The sequence below is a fragment of the Orbicella faveolata genome, unplaced genomic scaffold (genome assembly GCF_042242905.1).
Source record: "Orbicella faveolata isolate gen_17 unplaced genomic scaffold, um_ofav_v1 contig_35, whole genome shotgun sequence".
NCBI classification, from domain to species: Eukaryota; Metazoa; Cnidaria; class Anthozoa; order Scleractinia; family Merulinidae; genus Orbicella; species Orbicella faveolata.
In genome coordinates, this window is record NW_028301564.1 from 23,173,740 (window position 1) to 23,194,227 (window position 20,488).

The window sequence follows — 20,488 nt, forward strand, 5'->3', positions numbered from 1 at the left end:
GAGGCTTTCTCCGAACTCAGATACCGGAAATGAATTCCATCACGTGTCTCTTCTCAGAACTAATACAAAACGGCAGTGAATTCTTCTGACTTCTTACTGCAAAGACCAAGTTGAATTCCTCCCCCATGTTTCAAACGAATCAGACAAGTTCCCCGTGCTATAGAACATACGTAAAAGATCAAGAAAATGAATAGAATTAGCAAAAACAAGGTAGCGTAGAAAAAGTCAAACATAGTGGGTACTGAGTTGTAACTGATGAAAGAAAATTAGCCTCATCAATTAGTTTAGGTGTCAAGATGGAGCCTGTTGAGGAGAAGGCCCCAGGGCTCAGACATAAGATCTTTCGGTAGTTTTTAATTTACCTTGAATTGCGCTATCCTTCAAACCTGTGAGATGCGGGGCTTTTTTAGCGTCTTGGTCGACGATGGTCGATAGAAAACCGTTTATATCCTTCACAGACTTCACATTTTGTCGACCCTTTTGTGGTTTCTGGTCGTTTCGACACCAATTAAAACAGCTCTAATCACGTAATAAAATTTAATGGCTGTGTCTGTAAAGTTAGTTAAATAACTGGATTGTTTCTAAATCCCTCGGGACTCCACCAGTAAAGCGGGTTAACCGCTTCCAGAATTTCTTGCAGTATGGCACTTAGGTTTTTTAGTGCTAATTTTTTCCTGCTATATTTCAATGCTCGGCAACCCCCGGTGTTATTTAACGCCTCAGTGCCTAGCGGTTTTAGGATGGCTACTTCAGTATTTCCCAGTGCAAATAAACAGTGGGTAGAAATTCATTCCTTTAGTAGCTGTCCCTTGCTTTCTGTCGTCGTAGCCGTCATAGAGGTTGCGGCAATTTTTAGATCTCCCAGAAAATATGAAACATCAAGCGTGCATATATAATTAAGTCGACAGCAAATATTAACCAGAACAGCAAGTATTGCACGTGCAGTTACTATCAGTATCTATCAGCTGAACCGTCGTGATTACGTAACTCTGAGGAATACAAAGATGAAGGGCGAACGTCAAGCTGCAGAGCTTCTCGATGCTAACAACATTTCTTACTCAAGTCAGCTTCTTCGAACAATGAACGATTTCAGAAAGGAAGGAATGTTTTGTGATGTTATCATCAACGTAAAAGGAGGACGAAAATTCGCTGCACACCGCACTGTCCTTGCCGCTTCTAGTCATTATTTTCGAAAGAGGTCGATTTGGAATGGCTGTACCCCGATGATGTGGGCGATATCTTAGACTACATGTACACGGGACAAATACAGTTAGGAGACAACGCTGAGTTAATCTTAACAGCTGCTACGTACTTCATAATCGAGGATCTACAAGAGGTTGTCACAGACTTCTTGCAAGAGCACTTGAACCTTTACAACTGCTTCTCCATTCTATCTGTGGCCGACGAGCATTCGCTCCAGGCGTTGAAATCGTCTTGTAGCCGTTTCATCAGCGCAAATTTCGTGCAAGCTACTGGCACTCCGTCGTTTCTCAGTTTACAGGAGACTTTGCTGGAGGAGGTCATCTCGAACGATGATCTTGCGGTGACGAATGAGAAGGATGTCTTTAGTGCGGTCGTGCGATGGATCAGGCACGACTTAGACAACAGAGCGCGCCATTTTAAAGATCTTTTCTCTTGTGTTCGCCTGAGACGAATGTCAAGGGACGTTCTTTTGAATATTGTAGCCAGAGAAACGCTCGTTCGGGAAAGCACCACGTGTTTGTCGCTTGTTCAGGAGGCACTCCAAACAGTCGGTTTACACGAGCACATTAGCATAAGCAGTACGGAAGTCCCTAAGGAGTTTGTTAGTGCTGTAGTTATGTGTGGTGGCACTGGAAGCAAGTATGTTACTCAAAACATTAAACACACTGTCTGCTACGTGCCTGCCATTAATAAATGGTTTGATTTACCGGATATGCTTCATGGGCGAAAAGGTCACTCGACGGTTTTGTGTAACGGTGTTCTTTACAGCATTGGACATCACTCCGTTTTCAGCCAAGAAGGCAGCCGCTTAGTCCAGTGCCTTGTTCCGGGTGGCAGTGCCTGGAACACTCGCGCCTCACTGCCGAGAGGAAGCTGCTTCTCGGCTGCGGTCGCTCTCCAAGGCCAGGTGTACGTCCTCGGTGGCATCCACCATGAGAACGACGGTACCATGGTGTCAGCTCGAGTCAGTCGGTACAACCCCGCGTTGGATAAATGGTACCCTGTCACGAGCATGAACTGTGCTCGGCAAGGTTTATGCGCAGTGGTGCTTGATGGTAATATCCTCGCGATAGGAGGACGCGGTGTAGATGATACCTTCCTGCGCACGGTAGAGCGATACGAACCGCAGCAGGACCGCTGGATCTTGGTGGATTCTATGGTGAAAAGGCGCTCTTTCGCTTCCGCAGCGGTCGTGAGCGGTAGAGTTTTGGTGGTGGGCGGTCGAGAGAACGATCATGACTCTGGAATTCTAGACTGTTGCGAGATGTATGATCCTACCAGTGATCAGTGGACCGTGGAGCCTGGGAGACTGAACGCAGCGCGCTGTGCTGCTGGGATAGGCGCTCTGGCAAATCGTGTTTTCGTGTTTGGAGGCGAGAGCGAAGAAGATGCACTGGACAGCGTGGAATGCTGGGATGTTGAAGTCCGTCAGTGGACCATTGCAACACACATGCCGTTCAGCGCCTTCCACGTTCAAACTGAGGTTCTTTGTCTACCCAAAAAAAGACTTGATGGGTACTTCAGTTAGGGCCCAGATAAACACCAGACCAGGTTCTTCAAAAGATGGATAACATTATTCACCAGGGCCCAGTTGTCCGAAGGCTGGATAACGCTATCCAGCGGATAAATCGCTATCCACTGGATAAGTTGTTGACAACTTATCCACTGGATAAAGAACTGACAACCCGGGCCAGATAAATAACTATCCAGCGGATAGCGAGGTTTGTTTTGTCAACACTTATCCACTGTATAGCGATTTATCCGGTGGATAGCGTTATCCAGCCTTCGAATAGCTAGGGCCAGAACATTTTCTGTTTACCGCAAACGAAAACGGATTTTATGTTTTCATAGATTTAAGGGGCGTTATATATTTTGGACTATTCTGTTCCATCATCGTGGGCTTCAAATCGGAGGAAATGGCTGGGAAAGAAAGCCGACGTAGAATAGCCGAATTACCAAACACATACAATGGCCGAAGTAGGAATGAAGGGAACTGTAAAATAAAACGTAATAGACACATTAACCAGGCTAAAAAAGAGAGCAGCTATTCATACCACAAAAATGTTAAAATGGATTGCAATGAGCTTATGTTAACTGACAAAACAAAGCAATCACCTTAACCTCGCCTTCAAAAGTATTTTATTTTATTCTTATTGTAACAACATTACCCAGACAATCACACTATGGTGGTATTTTAACTTTTCAACATATAATTTTCAAGTTTTTGTATTTTATTGGAACAGGGCCTGTATAGATAACAGTCTTGTAATACAAGCAGAAAGTGCACCTGATATAAATATAAGTGAAGGCTACTTGCTTTGTTTGCAACGTTGTTTAAATTGGCGATTGTGTTCCTTTTCAATTCTTTGTTGTAAAGCTTAGATTCCTTCAGACTAAAATGTTATTTTCATTGTCGGGTTTGCAGCCCGTCACTTTAGAAATTATAAAGGAATCTAGCGCTCCAAAAATAGAGTAATCTGACGGCTAGTGAAGCACGTATCACTATATCGGCCTGAATTCGTGTACGATCCTGGTGAAGGCTATAATTATAGCTGCGCACTATAGCTTATCTTTCAACGGAGGAGTAATATATTTCAATGAAACGCGTCCTAAAATAGATAGAGAGCTATTTTTACATCCGCCAAAACTGATAAGGAAGTGACCACTTTCAAAACCTACATACAGTGGAACCCCGTTAATGCGACCACCTTTGGGCCATGAAAAAATGGTGTCATTAACGAGGTGGTCGTATTAAAGGGGTTCTTTAAATAAGAAAATGACTGACTGAGCTTTTTTTTGGGCCAGAATAACGTGGCCGTAATAACGAGGTGGTCGTGTTAACGAGGTGGTCGTATTAACGAGGTGGTCGTATTAACGAGGTGGTCGTAAGGCGGGGTTCCACTGTAGTACTTACATTCGAGAAAAATGACTCGAAATCAATGTTATTTCCTCTCCAAATAAGCCAATATGATTTTCCAATTGAGATTTCAGTGATAAATCAGACAATGATAAACCTATCCCAAACCAGTTTGGTCTGACATTGAAACGTCACGCATTCTTCAACAAACTGTTTCAGATCCGTCTGTCTAATTGGGGCTACGCTGAAACCTTGCGTCCCGTCTACATTTACGCGTTTGCAAGCGGATATTTAGTACTCATTAACGTTTGTGCCTTTTGTTCCTTTCGTTCACGCGCAAACGACATTATGCTTGCGAATTTTTGTCTCAGTTTCTTTAGGACTCTACAAAATGAGTAAGCTGGTAAAGCAGAGAGCTATCACGATTTATACCATGCCATAGAAATTACAGCCAATCAGAAAACAGGAAAGTCGTTGTATATTCGACGGTACTACATCCAACCTTCCAATCATGCGCCGCGCGTAACGTATGTCGCATTGATTGTGCTTTTCTATGAGGATCCCCAATAGATTTAGCGGGATGCGAGATTTGGCTTTTTTTCGCCGTGATATTTGGGATTTGAGCTGAAAACAGGGGCGGGAAGCGGGATTTTACAATTACGAGCGGGAGTGGGATTTCGTGTTTTTATAGGGTTGGGATGCGGGATTCGCAAGGGGAACAGAGCGGGATACGGGATTTGAATTCTTACATGACCACGTAAATTGTTGTTGACCAGCGCAAAAACCACAAGCTGGCAGAAACGAATCTTTTGTGCGTATAGCTGTGTCAGGTTTAAAGTAATGAATAGCAACGGCTCTGTACCCTGTCATGTTCTGTCAAACGAATACATTACCGCTTGACTACGTTAGTATCTGTTCATGCGACTCTATTAGGTCTTTGAGTCCTATTGCAATCATTTGTGTTGACCTCTGACGTCAATGACATCTGTCCATTTCCGACATTTTCGACGCTTGCGTCTGCAATCTTGGCCTCCCGATCCTTTCTAGTTTTTCTAGTACTTTTGGCTCCTGATATGACATTACGAATTGCGTCACCATATATTACGAAAAAGATCTGCGAGCAGGAATGCCTTCATTCGGAAAGAAAAGTTCTGAGGCCAGATTTCAAGAAAAGTGAAGACGCTGAAAGCTTTTAAAGAAACTGTCAATTCTGTTTACGGGCCATCTCTTGAATATGGAAACGAACAATCTTCTCCTTTCACTGATACGCGGACAAAAGAAAGCAAAACAGTAAACCGTTTACAGAAAGAAATGTTATAATCATTTATGTTTACGTTTCTGCTAGCCGCAGCATTCTTTCGTGATCTTTTATGCGATATCTGGTTTTAAAAAGTTTCTGAGTTAATAATTAAATTAAGTATTGCTTAAACAAATTAATAATTAACGCAGAACCGTCATTGAAAAGTGGGCGGGATCGGGATTTCCAGGCAAAAAAGGGCGGGATGCCGGGATTAACAGCAAAAAATGGGCGGGAAAGCGGGATCTGAGGACCCTATTGTGGACCCTCTTCTATGGCATGGTATAAAATAGTTATGCAATGCACTGTTTCGTTGTATACCGTGGAATATCTCAATCTCCTTGAAACCTGTGAGATGCGGGGGTTTTTTAGCGTCTTGGTCGACGATGGTCGAAAGAAAACCGTTTATATCGTTGACAGACTTCACATTTTGGCGACCCTTTTGTGGTTTCTGATCATTTCGACACCAATTAAAACAGCTCCACTCCATCACGTAAGTTTTTTATGGCTGTGTCTGCTAAGTTGGTTAAATAACTGGATTGTTTCTACATCCTCGGGAATCCACCAGTAAGGCGGGTTAACCGCTTGCAGAATTTCTTCCAATACAGCACTTAGGGCCTGATTACATGGCGAATTTCAGCCCGGCTAGGGGGCCTGAAATTTTGTTGCGATTACATAACGAATTTCAGCCCGGGCTGAAACATTAGCCTCGGCGCCAAATATGAAATTGTGTGCGAAAAGTCTCCAGAGAATCAAAATGGCGCCGAGAACACGAATCGTGAAAATAGGCACATTGCTTCTCTCGTAGTTTGACCTTTTGCTGGCGCTCAATTTTTATCTGTTTGGGATAGTAACACCCTACAATGATGATGGAACTGAAACGAAACCTGTCTTCTCAGCCAGAAAGACGTACTTTTATAGAAAGAAAATATGTCCTCAAGCTTGCCGAGTTCATGGCCCGGGGGGGGGTACTTTGGGAATTTCTGGGTGGGGATGTGCCGCTGTGACCCTGGAACCCTTAGCCTATACCAGAGCTAGTTCAGCTGAATTTTGCTAACCTATACTAGAGTAAACTCCCCAAATCCCCCCATCTATTGACACTGTTGAGGCTGATTTGCGTAAATTTAAACTTGCCGATTTGATTCTTTTATATTTTTGAGTGGCAATTTCTGGTTTCCTTACTCCAGGTAAAACCTTCAACCAAGCAGTCAGTTTTGTGAAAAATGATACCCTATTCTAGACCCAAACGCTCTGATTTACATACCCTATCCTAGAGTGAAAACCATACCCATCACAGCGGCACATACCTATATAGCCCATATATTGCAGTGCCCCCCTCCCCCCGGGGTTCATGGCTTCCCTGACAGCCTCGTGCTGTTTAACCTTGTCTCGATGTTCTCATATTCCATCTGAGCTTTGAAATTAGAGAGATATTCTCTATTTTATCGCCTTTATTCCACTGAGATCGCTTCTACTTCGTAGCGGCAGCCATCTTATTTCCTGCTTTTCAGCCCGGGCTGAAATTCCGTTGCGATTACATGGGATTTTTTCAGACTTTTCAGTCCGTTTGCCCGGGCTGAATCCTTCTTCATGTAATCGCCAGTTTGATTTCATGAGAATTTGTTTCAGAAGGCGGGCTGAAATTGGCCATGTAATCAGGCCCTTAGTATTTTGGGCTAATTTTTCTGTGCTATATTTCAGTGCTCTGCAGCCCCCAATTTTATTTAACGCCCCAGTGCCTAGCGCTTTTAGGATGACCACTTCAGTATTTCCCAGTGCAAATAAAGAGTGGGTAGAAATTCATTCTTTTGGTAGCTTTCTCTTACTTTCTCTCAGACTCGTCATAGCCGTCATGGAGGTTGCAGCAATTTTTAGATCTCCCAGAAAATATGAAACATGAAGCGTGCATATATAATTAAGTCGACAGCAAATATTAACCAGAACAACAAGTATTAAACGTGCAGTTGTCATCGGCGGCCAGTCATCAACCGGAGTGAATCTCTCTTCCTGTGAGGTGTTGGATCCGGCCAGCGAGGAATCGGCCTCGCTTCCAAACATCTCCGTCCCGCGCCAGGCGGCTGGTGTCACAAGACTTGGAAACCGGATTTACCTGTTTGGAGGCTGTAATAACTCGGGGAGCTTGGACAGCGTGGAGTGTTGTGATGAGCGCAAGAGAAGCTGGGAAACCGTCAGCAAAATGCCTTGTAAAAGATCCTGGGTCCAGTGTGGCGTTCTCAGAGTGGCAAAAGAGATTTTTGAGTTTTGCAACGTTCCCTGATTGAAAATGTTGCACAATCGAAAGCCAACCTTAATTAATCAGTGTGGCGATGTCTGGTTGAGACATACATATTCGTACTACGAACCTAACTATCAGAATCGAGAAGATACTGATAATAATGAAGTGATAATAAGTTAATTTTGGAGAACAGTACTCTAGAAATGACAAAAACCATTAGAGACGGCCGTTAATTTTTTTTGAGGGGATTGTTGTAATTTCTTATTTTCAGCAAGAGTGAGTGTAAATAAAGATTGATTAGTGATTAGTGGGCGGGACGGGCTGGGCAATCACCCAAAAACAAATTTTGTGCACAGCAAACAAAAATCGTGCAAGGGGAGCCATGGGAAAAATTCGAGCAAGTGCTTTCTACTATTCAGGTCCTATTTTGGATGTGAAAAAAATTATTGCACAACCTATACACCCTCCACCCCCCCCCCCCCCCTCCACCCTCTCAAAAAATAACGGTCCATCCCTTACTAAGTGAGAATGACTAATTAACCAAAGCGTAGCGGGATAGAGCGCGATGTGCGATACACAAGCCCGGAGCGCGCCTTTCTCGCACGTCGATAACATCTATCGTGCTCACGCTTTGTCCTGCTAAACCGCCTGTTCTGCAGGGTGACGATAGCGTAGATGGCAATGGGCTACAATGTGAACAATACCCGTACGTTTTCAGTAATTAGCCTTCAAACCGGAACAAGGAAGTATTTAATGTTTATTTCGAAAACTTCCATGAGTGCAATATAGTGTAACGGACTCGATTTAATTGCAGGTAAAATACAATGTCCTTCGGCTAAGTGTTAAGTTTCTTTATGATTCCTAATTAAACGAGAGTATTGTCAGTAGATCTGCTCACTGGAGTGTGCATCATTTCAGCTTTATTTTCTGGAAATTATAGTGGCGAAATATTCTTGGCAAGAAGGTATGCAAAAATGTTTTGGTTCTTAATTATTTTGATGCCGGAAGAAAATATGAAACATAATAATTGAAAAGATAAAATGTCGTCCATAACAAGGGATAAAGGGCTTCTGGCTGGATGTACTGCTCAAACCGCTGAATTAGATGATGTGTATCACTCATGTAAACAGTCTCCCGTCGAATTCCCTTATAGCCTGGAATTCCAGTCATCTCCCGATCCCTCAGGGCTAGGCTGAGAACTGGAAAAGGCTGACATTTCAGTTGTTCGAGTTCAGTTGTGTCCTCTGTATACTTCCGTGTTGTATTCGGTTAACCGGAAATAGACTTCGAAGACTTCTTTGAAATCTGAATGTCTGATAACGTATGCAAAATTAAAATGTTTTGCTGAAGTGATTCATATTTACTGGATTGTATTCATTTCTTATAGTCCCGCTTGCGTGTTCCTAGTGGAATCCAAGTAATCACGGTCATCCATTCTTTCATCCAGAGAGAGTTTCCTGTTCCTTTTTTTCTCCGAATTCAAGGCTTTTTTCTTGAAAATCGAGGCTTTCTCCGAACTCAGATACCGGAAATGGATTCCATCACGTGTCTCTTCTCAGAACTAATACAACACGGCAGTGAATTATTTTGACTTCCTACTGCAAAGACCAAGTTAAATTCCTCCCCCCATGTTTGAAACGAATCAAACAAGATCCCCGTGCTATAGAACACGCGTAAAAGATCAAGAAAGTCAATGGAATTAGCAAAAACAAGGTAGCGTAGAAAAAGTCAAACATAGTGGTTACTGAGTTGTAACTGATGAAAGAAAATTAGCGTCATTAATTAGTTTAGGTGTCAAGATGGAGCCTGTTGAGGAGAAGGCCCCAGGGCTCATTCTCCGGGGCCCCCGGGGCTCAGACATAAGATGTTTCGGTAGTCTTTAATTTCTCTTGAATTACGGTATCCTTCAAACCTGTGAGATGCGGGGATTTTTAGCTTCTTGGTCGACGATGGTCGATAGAAAAACGTTTATATCCTTCACAGACTTCACATTTTGGCAACCCTTTTGTGGTTTCTGGTCGTTTCGACACCAATTAAAACAGCTCTATTTCATCATGTAATAAAATTTAATGGCTGTGTCTGTAAAGTTAGTTAAATAACTGGATTGTTTCTACACAACCGGGACTCCACCAGTAAAGCGGGTTAACCGCTTGCAGAATTTCTTGCAATATGGCACTTAGTTTTTTTCTGCTAATTTTTTTGTGCTATATTTCGGCGCTCGGCACTTCCAATGTTATTTAACGCCCCAGTGCCTAGCGCTTTTAGGATGACTACTTCAGTATTTCCCAGTGCAAATAAAGAGTGGCTAGAAATTCATTCCTTTAGTAACTTTCCCTTACTTTCTCTCAGACTCGTCATAGCCGTCATAGAGGTTGCAGCAATTTTTAGATCTCCCAGAAAATATGAAACATGAAACGTGCATATATAATTAAGTCGACAGCAAATATTAACCAGAACAACAAGTGCTGCACGTGCAGTTACTCTCAGTAGGCTGATTTAGCAAGAGAACGGGAAAGTCACTTGACGACGGCGCGCGCAATACAATACCCAAATATTGTCAAATTAGAACAGAATCCAGGTTATTCCGCGCGCCTTGCAGTCGTCATCTGACCATATTTGGGTATTGTACTGCGCGCGCCGTCGTCAAGTGACGTTCCCGTTCTCTTGCTAAATAAGCCCAGTATGAATAATCTGAACCGTCCTGATTACGTAACTCTGATGAATACAAAGATGAATGGCGAACGTCAAGCTGCAGAGCTTCTCGATGCTAACAACATTTCTTATTCAAGTCAGCTTCTTCGAACAATGAACGATTTCAGAAAGGAAGGAATGTTTTGTGATGTCATCATCAACGTAAAAGGAGGACGAAAATTTGCTGCACACTGCACTGTCCTTGCAGCTTCTAGTCATTATTTTCGAAAGCTGTTCAGTTTTAATTCGCGGCCAAGGAGTGATCATTTTGAGGTCGATTTGGAATGGCTGCACCCCGATGATGTGGGCGATATCTTAGACTACATGTACACGGGACAAATACAGTTAGGAGACAACGCTGAGTTAATCTTAACAGCTGCTGCGTACTTCATAATCGAGGATCTACAAGAGGTTGTCACAGACTTCTTGCAAGAGCACTTGAACCTTTACAACTGCTTCTCCATTCTATCTGTGGCCGACGAGCATTCGCTCCAGGCGTTGAAATCGTCTTGTAGCCGTTTCATCAGCGCAAATTTCGTGCAAGCTACTGGCACTCCGTCGTTTCTCAGTTTACAGGAGACTTTGCTGGAGGAGGTCATCTCGAACGATGATCTTGCGGTGACGAATGAGAAGGATGTCTTTAGTGCGGTCGTGCGATGGATCAGGCACGACTTAGACAACAGAGCGTTCCATTTTAAAGATCTTTTCTCTTGTGTTCACCTGAGACGAATGTCAAGGGACGTTCTTTTGAATATTGTAGCCAGAGAAACGCTCGTTCGGGAAAGCACCACGTGTTTGTCGCTTGTTCAGGAGGCACTCCAAACAGTCGGTTTACACGAGCATATTAGCATAAGCAGTACGGAAGTCCCTAAGGAGTTTGTCAGTGCTGTAGTTATGTGTGGTGGCACTGGAAGCAAGTATGTTACTCAAAACATTAAACACACTGTCTGCTACGTGCCTGCCATTAATAAATGGTTTGATTTACCGGATATGCTTCATGGGCGAAAAGGTCACTCGACGGTTTTGTGTAACGGTGTTCTTTACAGCATTGGACATCACTCCGTTTTCAGCCAAGAAGGCAGCCGCTTAGTCCAGTGCCTTGTTCCGGGTGGCAGTGCCTGGAACACTCGCGCCTCACTGCCGAGAGGAAGCTGCTTCTCGGCTGCGGTCGCTCTCCAAGGCCAGGTGTACGTCCTCGGTGGCATCCACCATGAGAACGACGGTACCATGGTGTCAGCTCGAGTCAGTCGGTACAACCCCGCGTTGGATAAATGGTACCCTGTCACGAGCATGAACTGTGCTCGGCAAGGCTTATGCGCAGTGGTGCTCGATGGTAATATCCTCGCGATAGGAGGACGCGGTGTAGATGATACCTTCCTGCGCACGGTAGAGCGATACGAACCGCAGCAGGACCGCTGGATCTTGGTGGATTCTATGGTGAAAAGGCGCTCTTTCGCTTCCGCAGCGGTCGTGAGCGGTAGAGTTTTGGTGGTGGGCGGTCGAGAGAACGATCATGACTCTGGAATTCTAGACTGTTGCGAGATGTATGATCCTACCAGTGATCAGTGGACCGTGGAGCCTGGGAGACTGAACACAGCGCGCTGTGCTGCTGGGATAGGCGCTCTGGCAAATCGTGTTTTCGTGTTTGGAGGCGAGAGCGAAGAAGATGCACTGGACAGCGTGGAATGCTGGGATGTTGAAGTCCGTCAGTGGACCATTGCAACACACATGCCGTTCAGCGCCTTCCACGTTCAAACTGAGGTTCTTTGTCTACCCAAAGAAAGACTTGATGGGTACTTCAGTTAGGGCCCAGATAAACACCAGACCGGGTCGTTCGAAAGGTGGATATCGTTATCCACCAGGGTCCAGTTGTCCGAAGGCTGGATAACGCTATCCAGCGGATAAATCGCTATCCACTGGATAAGTTGTTGACAACTTATCCACTGGATAAATAAGTGACAACCCGGGCGAGATAAATAACTATCCAGCGGATAGCGTGGTTTGTTTTGTCAACACTTATCCACTGTATAGCGACTTATCCGGTGGATAGCGTTATCCAGCCTTCGAATAGCTAAGGCCAGAACATTTTCCGTTTACCGGAAACGGAAAACGGATTTTTATGTTCTCATATATCTTTAAGGGGCGTTATTTTGGACTATTCTGTTCATCAATGTGGGCTTCAAATCGGACGAAATGGCTGGGAAAGAAAGCCGGCGTAGAATAGCCGAATTACCAAGCACATACAATGGCCGAAGTAGGAATGAAGGGAACTGTAAAATAAAACGTAATAGACACATTAACCAGGCAAAAAAAGAGAGCAGCTATTCATACCAGAAAAAGGTTAAAATGGATTGCAATGAGCTAAACTGACACTGGCAAAACAAAGCAATCACCTTAACCTCGCTTTCAAAAGTATTTTATTTTATTCTTATTGTAACAACATTACCCAGACAATCACACTAGGGTGGTATTTTATCTTTTCAACATATAATTTTCAAGTTTTTATATTTTATTGGAACAGGGCCTGTATAGATAACAGTCTTGTAATGCAAGCTGAAAGTACATCTGATATAAATATAAGTAAAGGCTACTTGCTTTGTTTACAACGGTGTTTCAATTGCCGATTGTGTTCCTTTTCAATTCTTTGTTCTAAAGCGTAGATTCCATTCTTGGGCCAGAATAAAGTGGCCGTAATAACGAGGTAGTCGTATTAACGAGGTGGTCGTATTAACGGAGTGGTCGTAAGGCGGATTCCACTGTAGTATTTACATTCGAGAAAAATGACTCGAAATCAATGTTATTTCCTCCTCAAATAAGCCAATATGATTTTCGAATTGACATTTCAGTGATAAATCAGACAGTGATAAAACCATCCCAAACCAGTTTGGTCTGACACTGAAACGTCATGGACTTTCACTTCCTCAACAAACTGTTTCAAATCTGTCTAGTAGGGGCTACGCTGAAACCTTGCGTCCCGTCCACATTTACGCATTTGCAAGCGGATATTACTCATTAGCGTTTGTGCCTTTTGTTCAGGCGCAAACGATATTATGCTTGCGAATTTTCGTCTCAGTTTCTTTAAGACTCCACAAAATCAGTAAGTTGGTAAAGCAGAGAGCTAGCACGATCTATACCATGCCATAGAAATTACAGCCAATCAGAAAACAGGAAAGTCGTATATTCGACGGTATTACATCCAACCTTCCAGTCATGCGCCGCGCGTAACGTATGTCGCATTGATTGTGCTTTCCTATGGCATGGTATGAAATAGTTATGCAATGCTCTGTTTCGTGGTATGCCGTGGAATATCTCAATATCCTTCAAACCTGTGAGATGCGGGGGTTTTTTAGCGTCTTGGTCAACGATGGTCAATAGAAAACCGTTTATATCCTTCACAGACTTCACATTTTGTCGACCCTTTTGTGGCCTTTTCTGATCATTTCGACACCAATTAAAACAGCTCCATTCCATCACGTAAGTTTTTTTATGGCTGTTTCTGCAAAGTTAGTAAAATAACTGGATTGTTTCTACATCCCTCGGGAGTCCACCAGTAAGGCGGGTCAACCGCTTGCAGAATTTCTTCCAACACGGCACTTAGTTTTTTTGTGCTTATTTTTTTGTGCTGTATTTCAGTACTCGGCAGCAACCAGTGTTATTTAACGCCCCAGTGCCTAGCGGATGACTACTTCAGTATTTCCCAGTGCAAATAAAGAGTGGGTAGAAATTCATTCTTTTGGTAGCTTTCTCTTACTTTCTCTCAGACTTGTCATAGCCGTCATGGAGGTTGCGGCAATTTTGGATCTCCCAGAAAATATAAAACATGAAGCGTGCATATATGATTAAGTCGACAGTAAATATTAACCAGAACAACAAGTATTGCATGTGCAGTTGTCATCGGCGGCCACTCATCAACCGGAGTGAATCTCTCTTCCTGCGAGGTGCTAGATCCGGCCACCGAGGAATGGGCCTCGCTCCCAAACATCTCCGTCCCGCGCCAGGCGGCTGGTGTTACAAGACTTGGAAACCGGATTTACCTGTTTGGAGGCTGTAATAACTCGGGGGGCTTGGACAGCGTGGAGTGTTGTGATGAGCGCAAGAGAAGCTGGGAAACCGTCAGCAAAATGCCTTGTAAAAGATCCTGGGTCCAGTGTGGCGTTCTCAGAGTGGCAAAAGAGATTTTTGAGTTTTGCAACGTTCCCTGATTGAAAATGTTGCACAATCGAAAGCCAACCTTAATTAATCAGTGTGGCGATGTCTGGTTGAGACATACATATTCGTACTACGAACCTAACTATCAGAATCGAGAAGATACTGATAATAATGAAGTGATAATAAGTTAATTTTGGAGAACAGTACTTTAGAAATGACAAAAACCATTAGAGACGTACCGTTAATTTTTTTTTTGAGGGAATTATTGTAATTTCTTATTTTGAGCAAGAGTGAGTGTAAATAAAGATCGATTAGTGATTAGTGGGCGGGACGGGCTGGGCAATCACCCAAAAACAAATTTTGTGCACAGCAAACAAAAATCGTGCAAGGGGAGCCATGGGAAAAATTCGAGCAAGTGCTTTCTACTATTTAGGTCCTATTTTGGATGTGAAAAAAATTCTTGCACAACCTATTAATCATTAAAAGCGAGAAAAAAATTCATGCCTCAGAAAATTTCTCAACACCCTCCACCCCTCCCCCCTCAAAAAATAACGGTCCATCCCTTACTAAGTGAGAATGACAAAATAACCAAAGCGTAGCGCGCCTTTCTCGCCCGTCGGTGACATCTATCGTGCTCACGCTTTGTCCCGCTAAACCGCCTGTTCTGCAGGCTAACGATGGCGTAGATGGCAATGGACTATAATGTGAAAAATGCCCGTACGTTTTCAGTAATTAGCCTTCAAACCGGAACAAGGAAGTATTTAATGTTTATTTCGAAAACTTCCATGAGTGCAATATAGTGTAACGGACTCGATTTAATTGCAAGTAGAATTCAATGTCCTTCGGCTGAGTGTTAAGTTTCTTTATGACTCGTAATTAAACGAGAGTATTGCCACTAGATCTGCTCACTGGAGCGTGTATCATTTCACCTTTATTTTCTGGAAATTATAGTGGCGAAATATTCTTGGCAAGAAGGTATGCAAAAATGTTTTGGTTCTTAATTATTTTGATGCCGGAAGAAACTGATATAAAGCATAATAATTGAAAAGATAAAACGTTGTCCATAACAAGGGATAAAGGCCTTCTGGCTGGATGTACTGCTCAAACCGCTGAATTAGATGATGTGCATCACTCATGTAAACAGTTTCCCGTCAAATTGCCTTACAGCCTGCAATTTCAGTCATCTCCCGATCCCTCAGGGCTAGGCTGAGAACTGGAAAAGGCTGACATTCCAGTTGCTAGAGTTCAGTTGTGTCCTCTGTATACTTCCGTGTTGTATTCGGTTAACCGGAAATAGACTTCGAAGACTTCTTTGAAATCTGAATGTCTGATAACGTATGCAAAATTAAAATGTTTTGCTGAAGAGATTCATATTTACTGGATTGTATTCATTTCTTATAGTCCCGCTTGCGTGTTCCCAGTGGAATACAAGTAATCACGCTCATCCTTTCTTTTATCCAGACAGAGTTTCCTGTTCCTTTTTTTCTCCGAATTCAAGGCTTTTTCCTTGAAAATCGAGGCTTTCTCCGAACTCAGATACCGGAAATGGATTCCATCACGTGTCTCTTCTCAGAACTAATACAACACGGCAGTGAATTATTTTGACTTTCTACTGCAAAGACCAAGTTAAATTCCTCCCCCCATGTTTGAAACGAATCAAACAAGATCCCCGTGCTATAGAACATGCGTAAAAGATCAAGAAAGTCAATGGAATTAGCAAAAACAAGGTAGCGTAGAAAAAGTCAAACATAGTGGTTACTGAGTTGTAACTGATGAAAGAAAATTAGCGTCATTAATTAGTTTAGGTGTCAAGATGGAGCCTGTTGAGGAGAAGGCCCCAGGGCTCATTCTCCGGGCCCCCCGGGGCTTAGTCATAAGATGTTTCGGTAGTTTTTAATTTATCTTGAATTGCGGTATCCTTCAAACCTGTGAGATGCGGGGATTTTTAGCGTTTTGGTCGACGATGGTCGATAGAAAACCGTTTATATCCTTCATAGACTTCACATTTTGGCAACTCTTTTGTGGTTTCTGGTCGTTTCGACACCAATTAAAACAGCTCTATTCCATCACGTGATAAAATTTAATAGCTGTGTCTGTAAAGTTAGTTAAATAACTGGATTGTTTCTACACCCCTCGGGACTCCACCAGTAAGGCGGGTTAACCGCTTGCAGAATTTCTTGCAATATGCCACTTAGTTTTTTTGTGCTAATTTTTTTGTGCTATATTTCGGCGCTCGGCACTTCCAATGTTATTTAACGCCCCAGTGCCTAGCGCTTTTAGGATGACTACTTTAGTATTTCCCAGTGCAAATAAAGAGTGGGAAGAAATTCATTCCGTTAGTAACTTTCCCTTACTTTCTCTCAGACTCGTCATAGCCGTCATAGAGGTTGCAGCAATTTTTAGATCTCCCAGAAAATATGAAACATGAAGCGTGCATATATAATTAAGTCGACAGCAAATATTAACCAGAACAACAAGTGCTGCACGTGCAGTTACTCTCAGTACGCTTATTTAGCAAGAGAACGGGAACGTCACTGGCTTGACGACGGCGCGCGCAGTACAAATACCCAAATATTGTCAAATTAGAACAGAATCCAGGTTATTCCGCGCGCCTTGCAGTCGTCATCTGACCATATTTGGGTATTGTACTGCGCGCGCCGTCGTCAAGTGACGTTCCCGTTCTCTTGCTAAATAAGCCCAGTATGAATAATCTGAACCGTCCTGATTACGTAACTCTGATGAATACAAAGATGAATGGCGAACGTCAAGCTGCAGAGCTTCTCGATGCTAGCAACATTTCTTATTCAAGTCAGCTTCTTCAAACAATGAACGATTTCAGAAAGGAAGGAATGTTTTGTGATGTCATCATCAACGTAAAAGGAGGACGAAAATTTGCTGCACACTGCACTGTCCTTGCAGCTTCTAGTCATTATTTTCGAAAGCTGTTCAGTTTTAATTCGCGGCCAAGGAGTGATCATTTTGAGGTCGATTTGGAATGGCTGTACCCCGATGATGTGGGCGATATCTTAGACTACATGTACACGGGACAAATACAGTTAGGAGACAACGCTGAGTTAATCTTAACAGCTGCTGCGTACTTCATAATCGAGGATCTACAAGAGGTTGTCACAGACTTCTTGCAAGAGCACTTGAACCTTTACAACTGCTTCTCCATTCTATCTGTGGCCGACGAGCATTCGCTCCAGGCGTTGAAATCGTCTTGTAGCCGTTTCATCAGCGCAAATTTCGTGCAAGCTACTGGCACTCCGTCGTTTCTCAGTTTACAGGAGACTTTGCTGGAGGAGGTCATCTCGAACGATGATCTTGCGGTGACGAATGAGAAGGATGTCTTTAGTGCGGTCGTGCGATGGATCAGGCACGACTTAGACAACAGAGCGTTCCATTTTAAAGATCTTTTCTCTTGTGTTCACCTGAGACGAATGTCAAGGGACGTTCTTTTGAATATTGTAGCCAGAGAAACGCTCGTTCGGGAAAGCACCACGTGTTTGTCGCTTGTTCAGGAAGCACTCCAAACAGTCGGTTTACACGAGGATATCAGCATAAGTAGTACGGAAGTCCCTAAGGAGTTTGTTAGTGCTGTAGTTATGTGTGGTGGCACTGGAAGCAAGTATGTTACTCAAAACATTAAACACACTGTCTGCTACGTGCCTGCCATTAATAAATGGTTTGATTTACCGGATATGCTTCATGGGCGAAAAGGTCACTCGTCGGTTTTGTGTAACGGTGTTCTTTACAGCATTGGACATCACTCCGTTTTCAGCGAAGAAGGCAGCCGCTTGGTCCCGTGCTTTGTTCCGGGTGGCAGTGCCTGGAACACTCGCGCCTCACTCCCGAGAGGAAGTTGCTTCTCGGCTGCGGTCGCTCTCCAAGGCCAGGTGTACGTCCTCGGTGGCATCCACCATGAGAACGACGGTACCATGGTGTCAGCTCGAGTCAGTCGGTACAACCCCGCGGTGGATAAATGGTACCCTGTCGCGAGCATGAACTGTGCTCGGCAAGGTTTATGCGCAGTGGTGCTCGATGGTAATATCCTCGCGATAGGAGGACGCGGTGTAGATGATACCTTCCTGCGCACGGTAGAGCGATACGAACCGCAGCAGGACCGCTGGATCTTGGTGGATTCTATGGTGAAAAGGCGCTGTTTCGCTTCTGCAGCGGTCGTGAGCGGTAGAGTTTTGGTGGTGGGTGGTCGAGAGAACGATCATGACTCTGGAATTCTAGACTGTTGCGAGATGTATGATCCTACCAGTGATCAGTGGACCGTGGAGCCTGGGAGACTGAACACAGCGCGCTGTGCTGCTGGGATAGGCGCTCTGGCAAATCGTGTTTTCGTGTTTGGAGGCGAGAGCGAAGAAGATGCACTGGATAGCGTGGAATGCTGGGATGTTGAAGTCCGTCAGTGGACCATTGCAACACACATGCCGTTCAGCGCCTTCCACGTTCAAACTGAGGTTCTTTGTCTACCCAAAAAAAGACTTGATGAGTATTTAGGGCCCAGATAAACACCAGACCAGGTTGTTCAAAAGGTGGATAACATTGTCCACCAGGGCTTGAAGTTATTCGAAGGCTGTATAACGCTATCCTCCTGATAAATCGTTATCCAGTGGATAAGTGTTAACAAAACAAACCACGTAATCCACTGGATAGTAATTTCGAACAACCCAGCCAGATAAATAACTATCCAGCGGATAGCGTGGTTTGTTTGGGCAACACTTATCCACTGTATAGCGATTTATCCGGTAGATAGCGTTATCCAGCCATGGAACAACTAGGGCCAGAACGTTTCTGTTAATTTACCGGAAACGAAAAACGGATTTTTATGTTCTCATATATCTTTAAGGGGCGTTATTTTGGACTATTCTGTTCCATCAATGTGGGCTTCAAATCGGACGAAATGGCTGGGAGAGCAAGTCGGCGTAGAATAGCTGAATTACCACGCAGATACAATGCCGAAGTAGGAATGAAGGGAACTGTAAAGTAAAACGTAATAGACACATTAACCAGGCAAAAAAAGAGAGCAGCTATTCATACCTGCGACAGGTTAAAATGGATTGTAATGAACTAAACTGACAAAGCAAAACAATCAACTTAACCTCACTTTCAAAAGTATTTCATTTTATTCATATTGTAACAACAATTAACATTAACCAGACAATCACACTATGGTCGTATTTTATCTTTTCAATATATAATTTTTAAGTTTTTATATTTTATTGGAACAGGGCCTGTATAGATAACAGTCCTGTAATGCAAGCTGAAAGTGCACCTGATGTAAATATAAGTAAAGGTTACTTGCTTTGTTTACAACGGTGTTTCAATTGTCGATTGTGTTACTTTTCAATTCTTTGTTCTAAGGCTTAGATTCTTTCAGACTAAAATGATATTTTCATTATCAGGTTTACAGCCCGTAACTTTAGAAATTATAAAGCTATAAAGGAATCTGGCGCTCCAAAAATAGATTGACGTGATGGCTAGTGAAGCACGTATCAGTATATCGGCCTGAATTCGCGTACGATCATGGTAAAGACTATAATTAAAGCTGCGCACTATAGCTTATCTTTCAACGGAGGAGTTTTATATTTCAATGAAATGCGTCCTAAAATAGATAGCTATTTTTACATCCGCCAAAACTGATAAGAAAGTGACCACTTTCAAAATCGAAGTAGTGCTTACATTCGAGACAAATGACTCGAAATCAATGATATTTCCTCCGCGAATAATCCGGTATATGATTTTCGAATTGAAGTTTCAGTGATAAATCAGACAGTGATAAAACTATCCCAAACCAGTTTAGTCTGACACTGAAAGAAACGTCGAGTGGTTTCACTTCTTCAACAAACTGTTTCAAATATGTCTAATTATGGCGACGCTGAAACCTCGCGTCCCGTCCACACCTCTGCGTTTACAGTCAAACCAAGTGAAGCGCACCCCTCAAGATTACATTAATGAATTGATTATTTAAATATTGAACCGGTAGTCGTTTCAAGAATGCAGTAATGAATTGACTATTGGAAAATTGAAACCACTAGTCGTT

General features: G+C 43.2%; 2 protein-coding genes and 1 pseudogene across 2 annotated transcripts; all 3 read left to right on the top strand.

Moving 5' to 3' along the window:
- Positions 1 to 788: 788 nt before the first annotated feature.
- Positions 789 to 3,542, top strand: LOC149103943 (kelch-like protein 7; annotated as a pseudogene).
- Positions 3,543 to 10,006: 6,464 nt separating this feature from the next.
- Positions 10,007 to 12,890, top strand: LOC149103944 (kelch-like protein 7). Its single transcript, XM_089273659.1, has one exon. It carries the CDS (start codon positions 10,276 to 10,278, stop codon positions 12,088 to 12,090), a length of 1,815 nt encoding a protein of 604 aa, XP_089129785.1. The 5' UTR covers positions 10,007 to 10,275; the 3' UTR covers positions 12,091 to 12,890.
- A 4,046-nt stretch (positions 12,891 to 16,936) lies between these two features.
- On the top strand, positions 16,937 to 19,761 carry LOC110065413 (kelch-like protein 7). Its single transcript, XM_089273656.1, has one exon. The coding sequence runs from the start codon at positions 17,136 to 17,138 to the stop codon at positions 18,954 to 18,956; it is 1,821 nt and encodes a 606-aa protein (XP_089129782.1). The 5' UTR covers positions 16,937 to 17,135; the 3' UTR covers positions 18,957 to 19,761.
- The last annotated feature ends 727 nt before the right edge of the window (positions 19,762 to 20,488 follow it).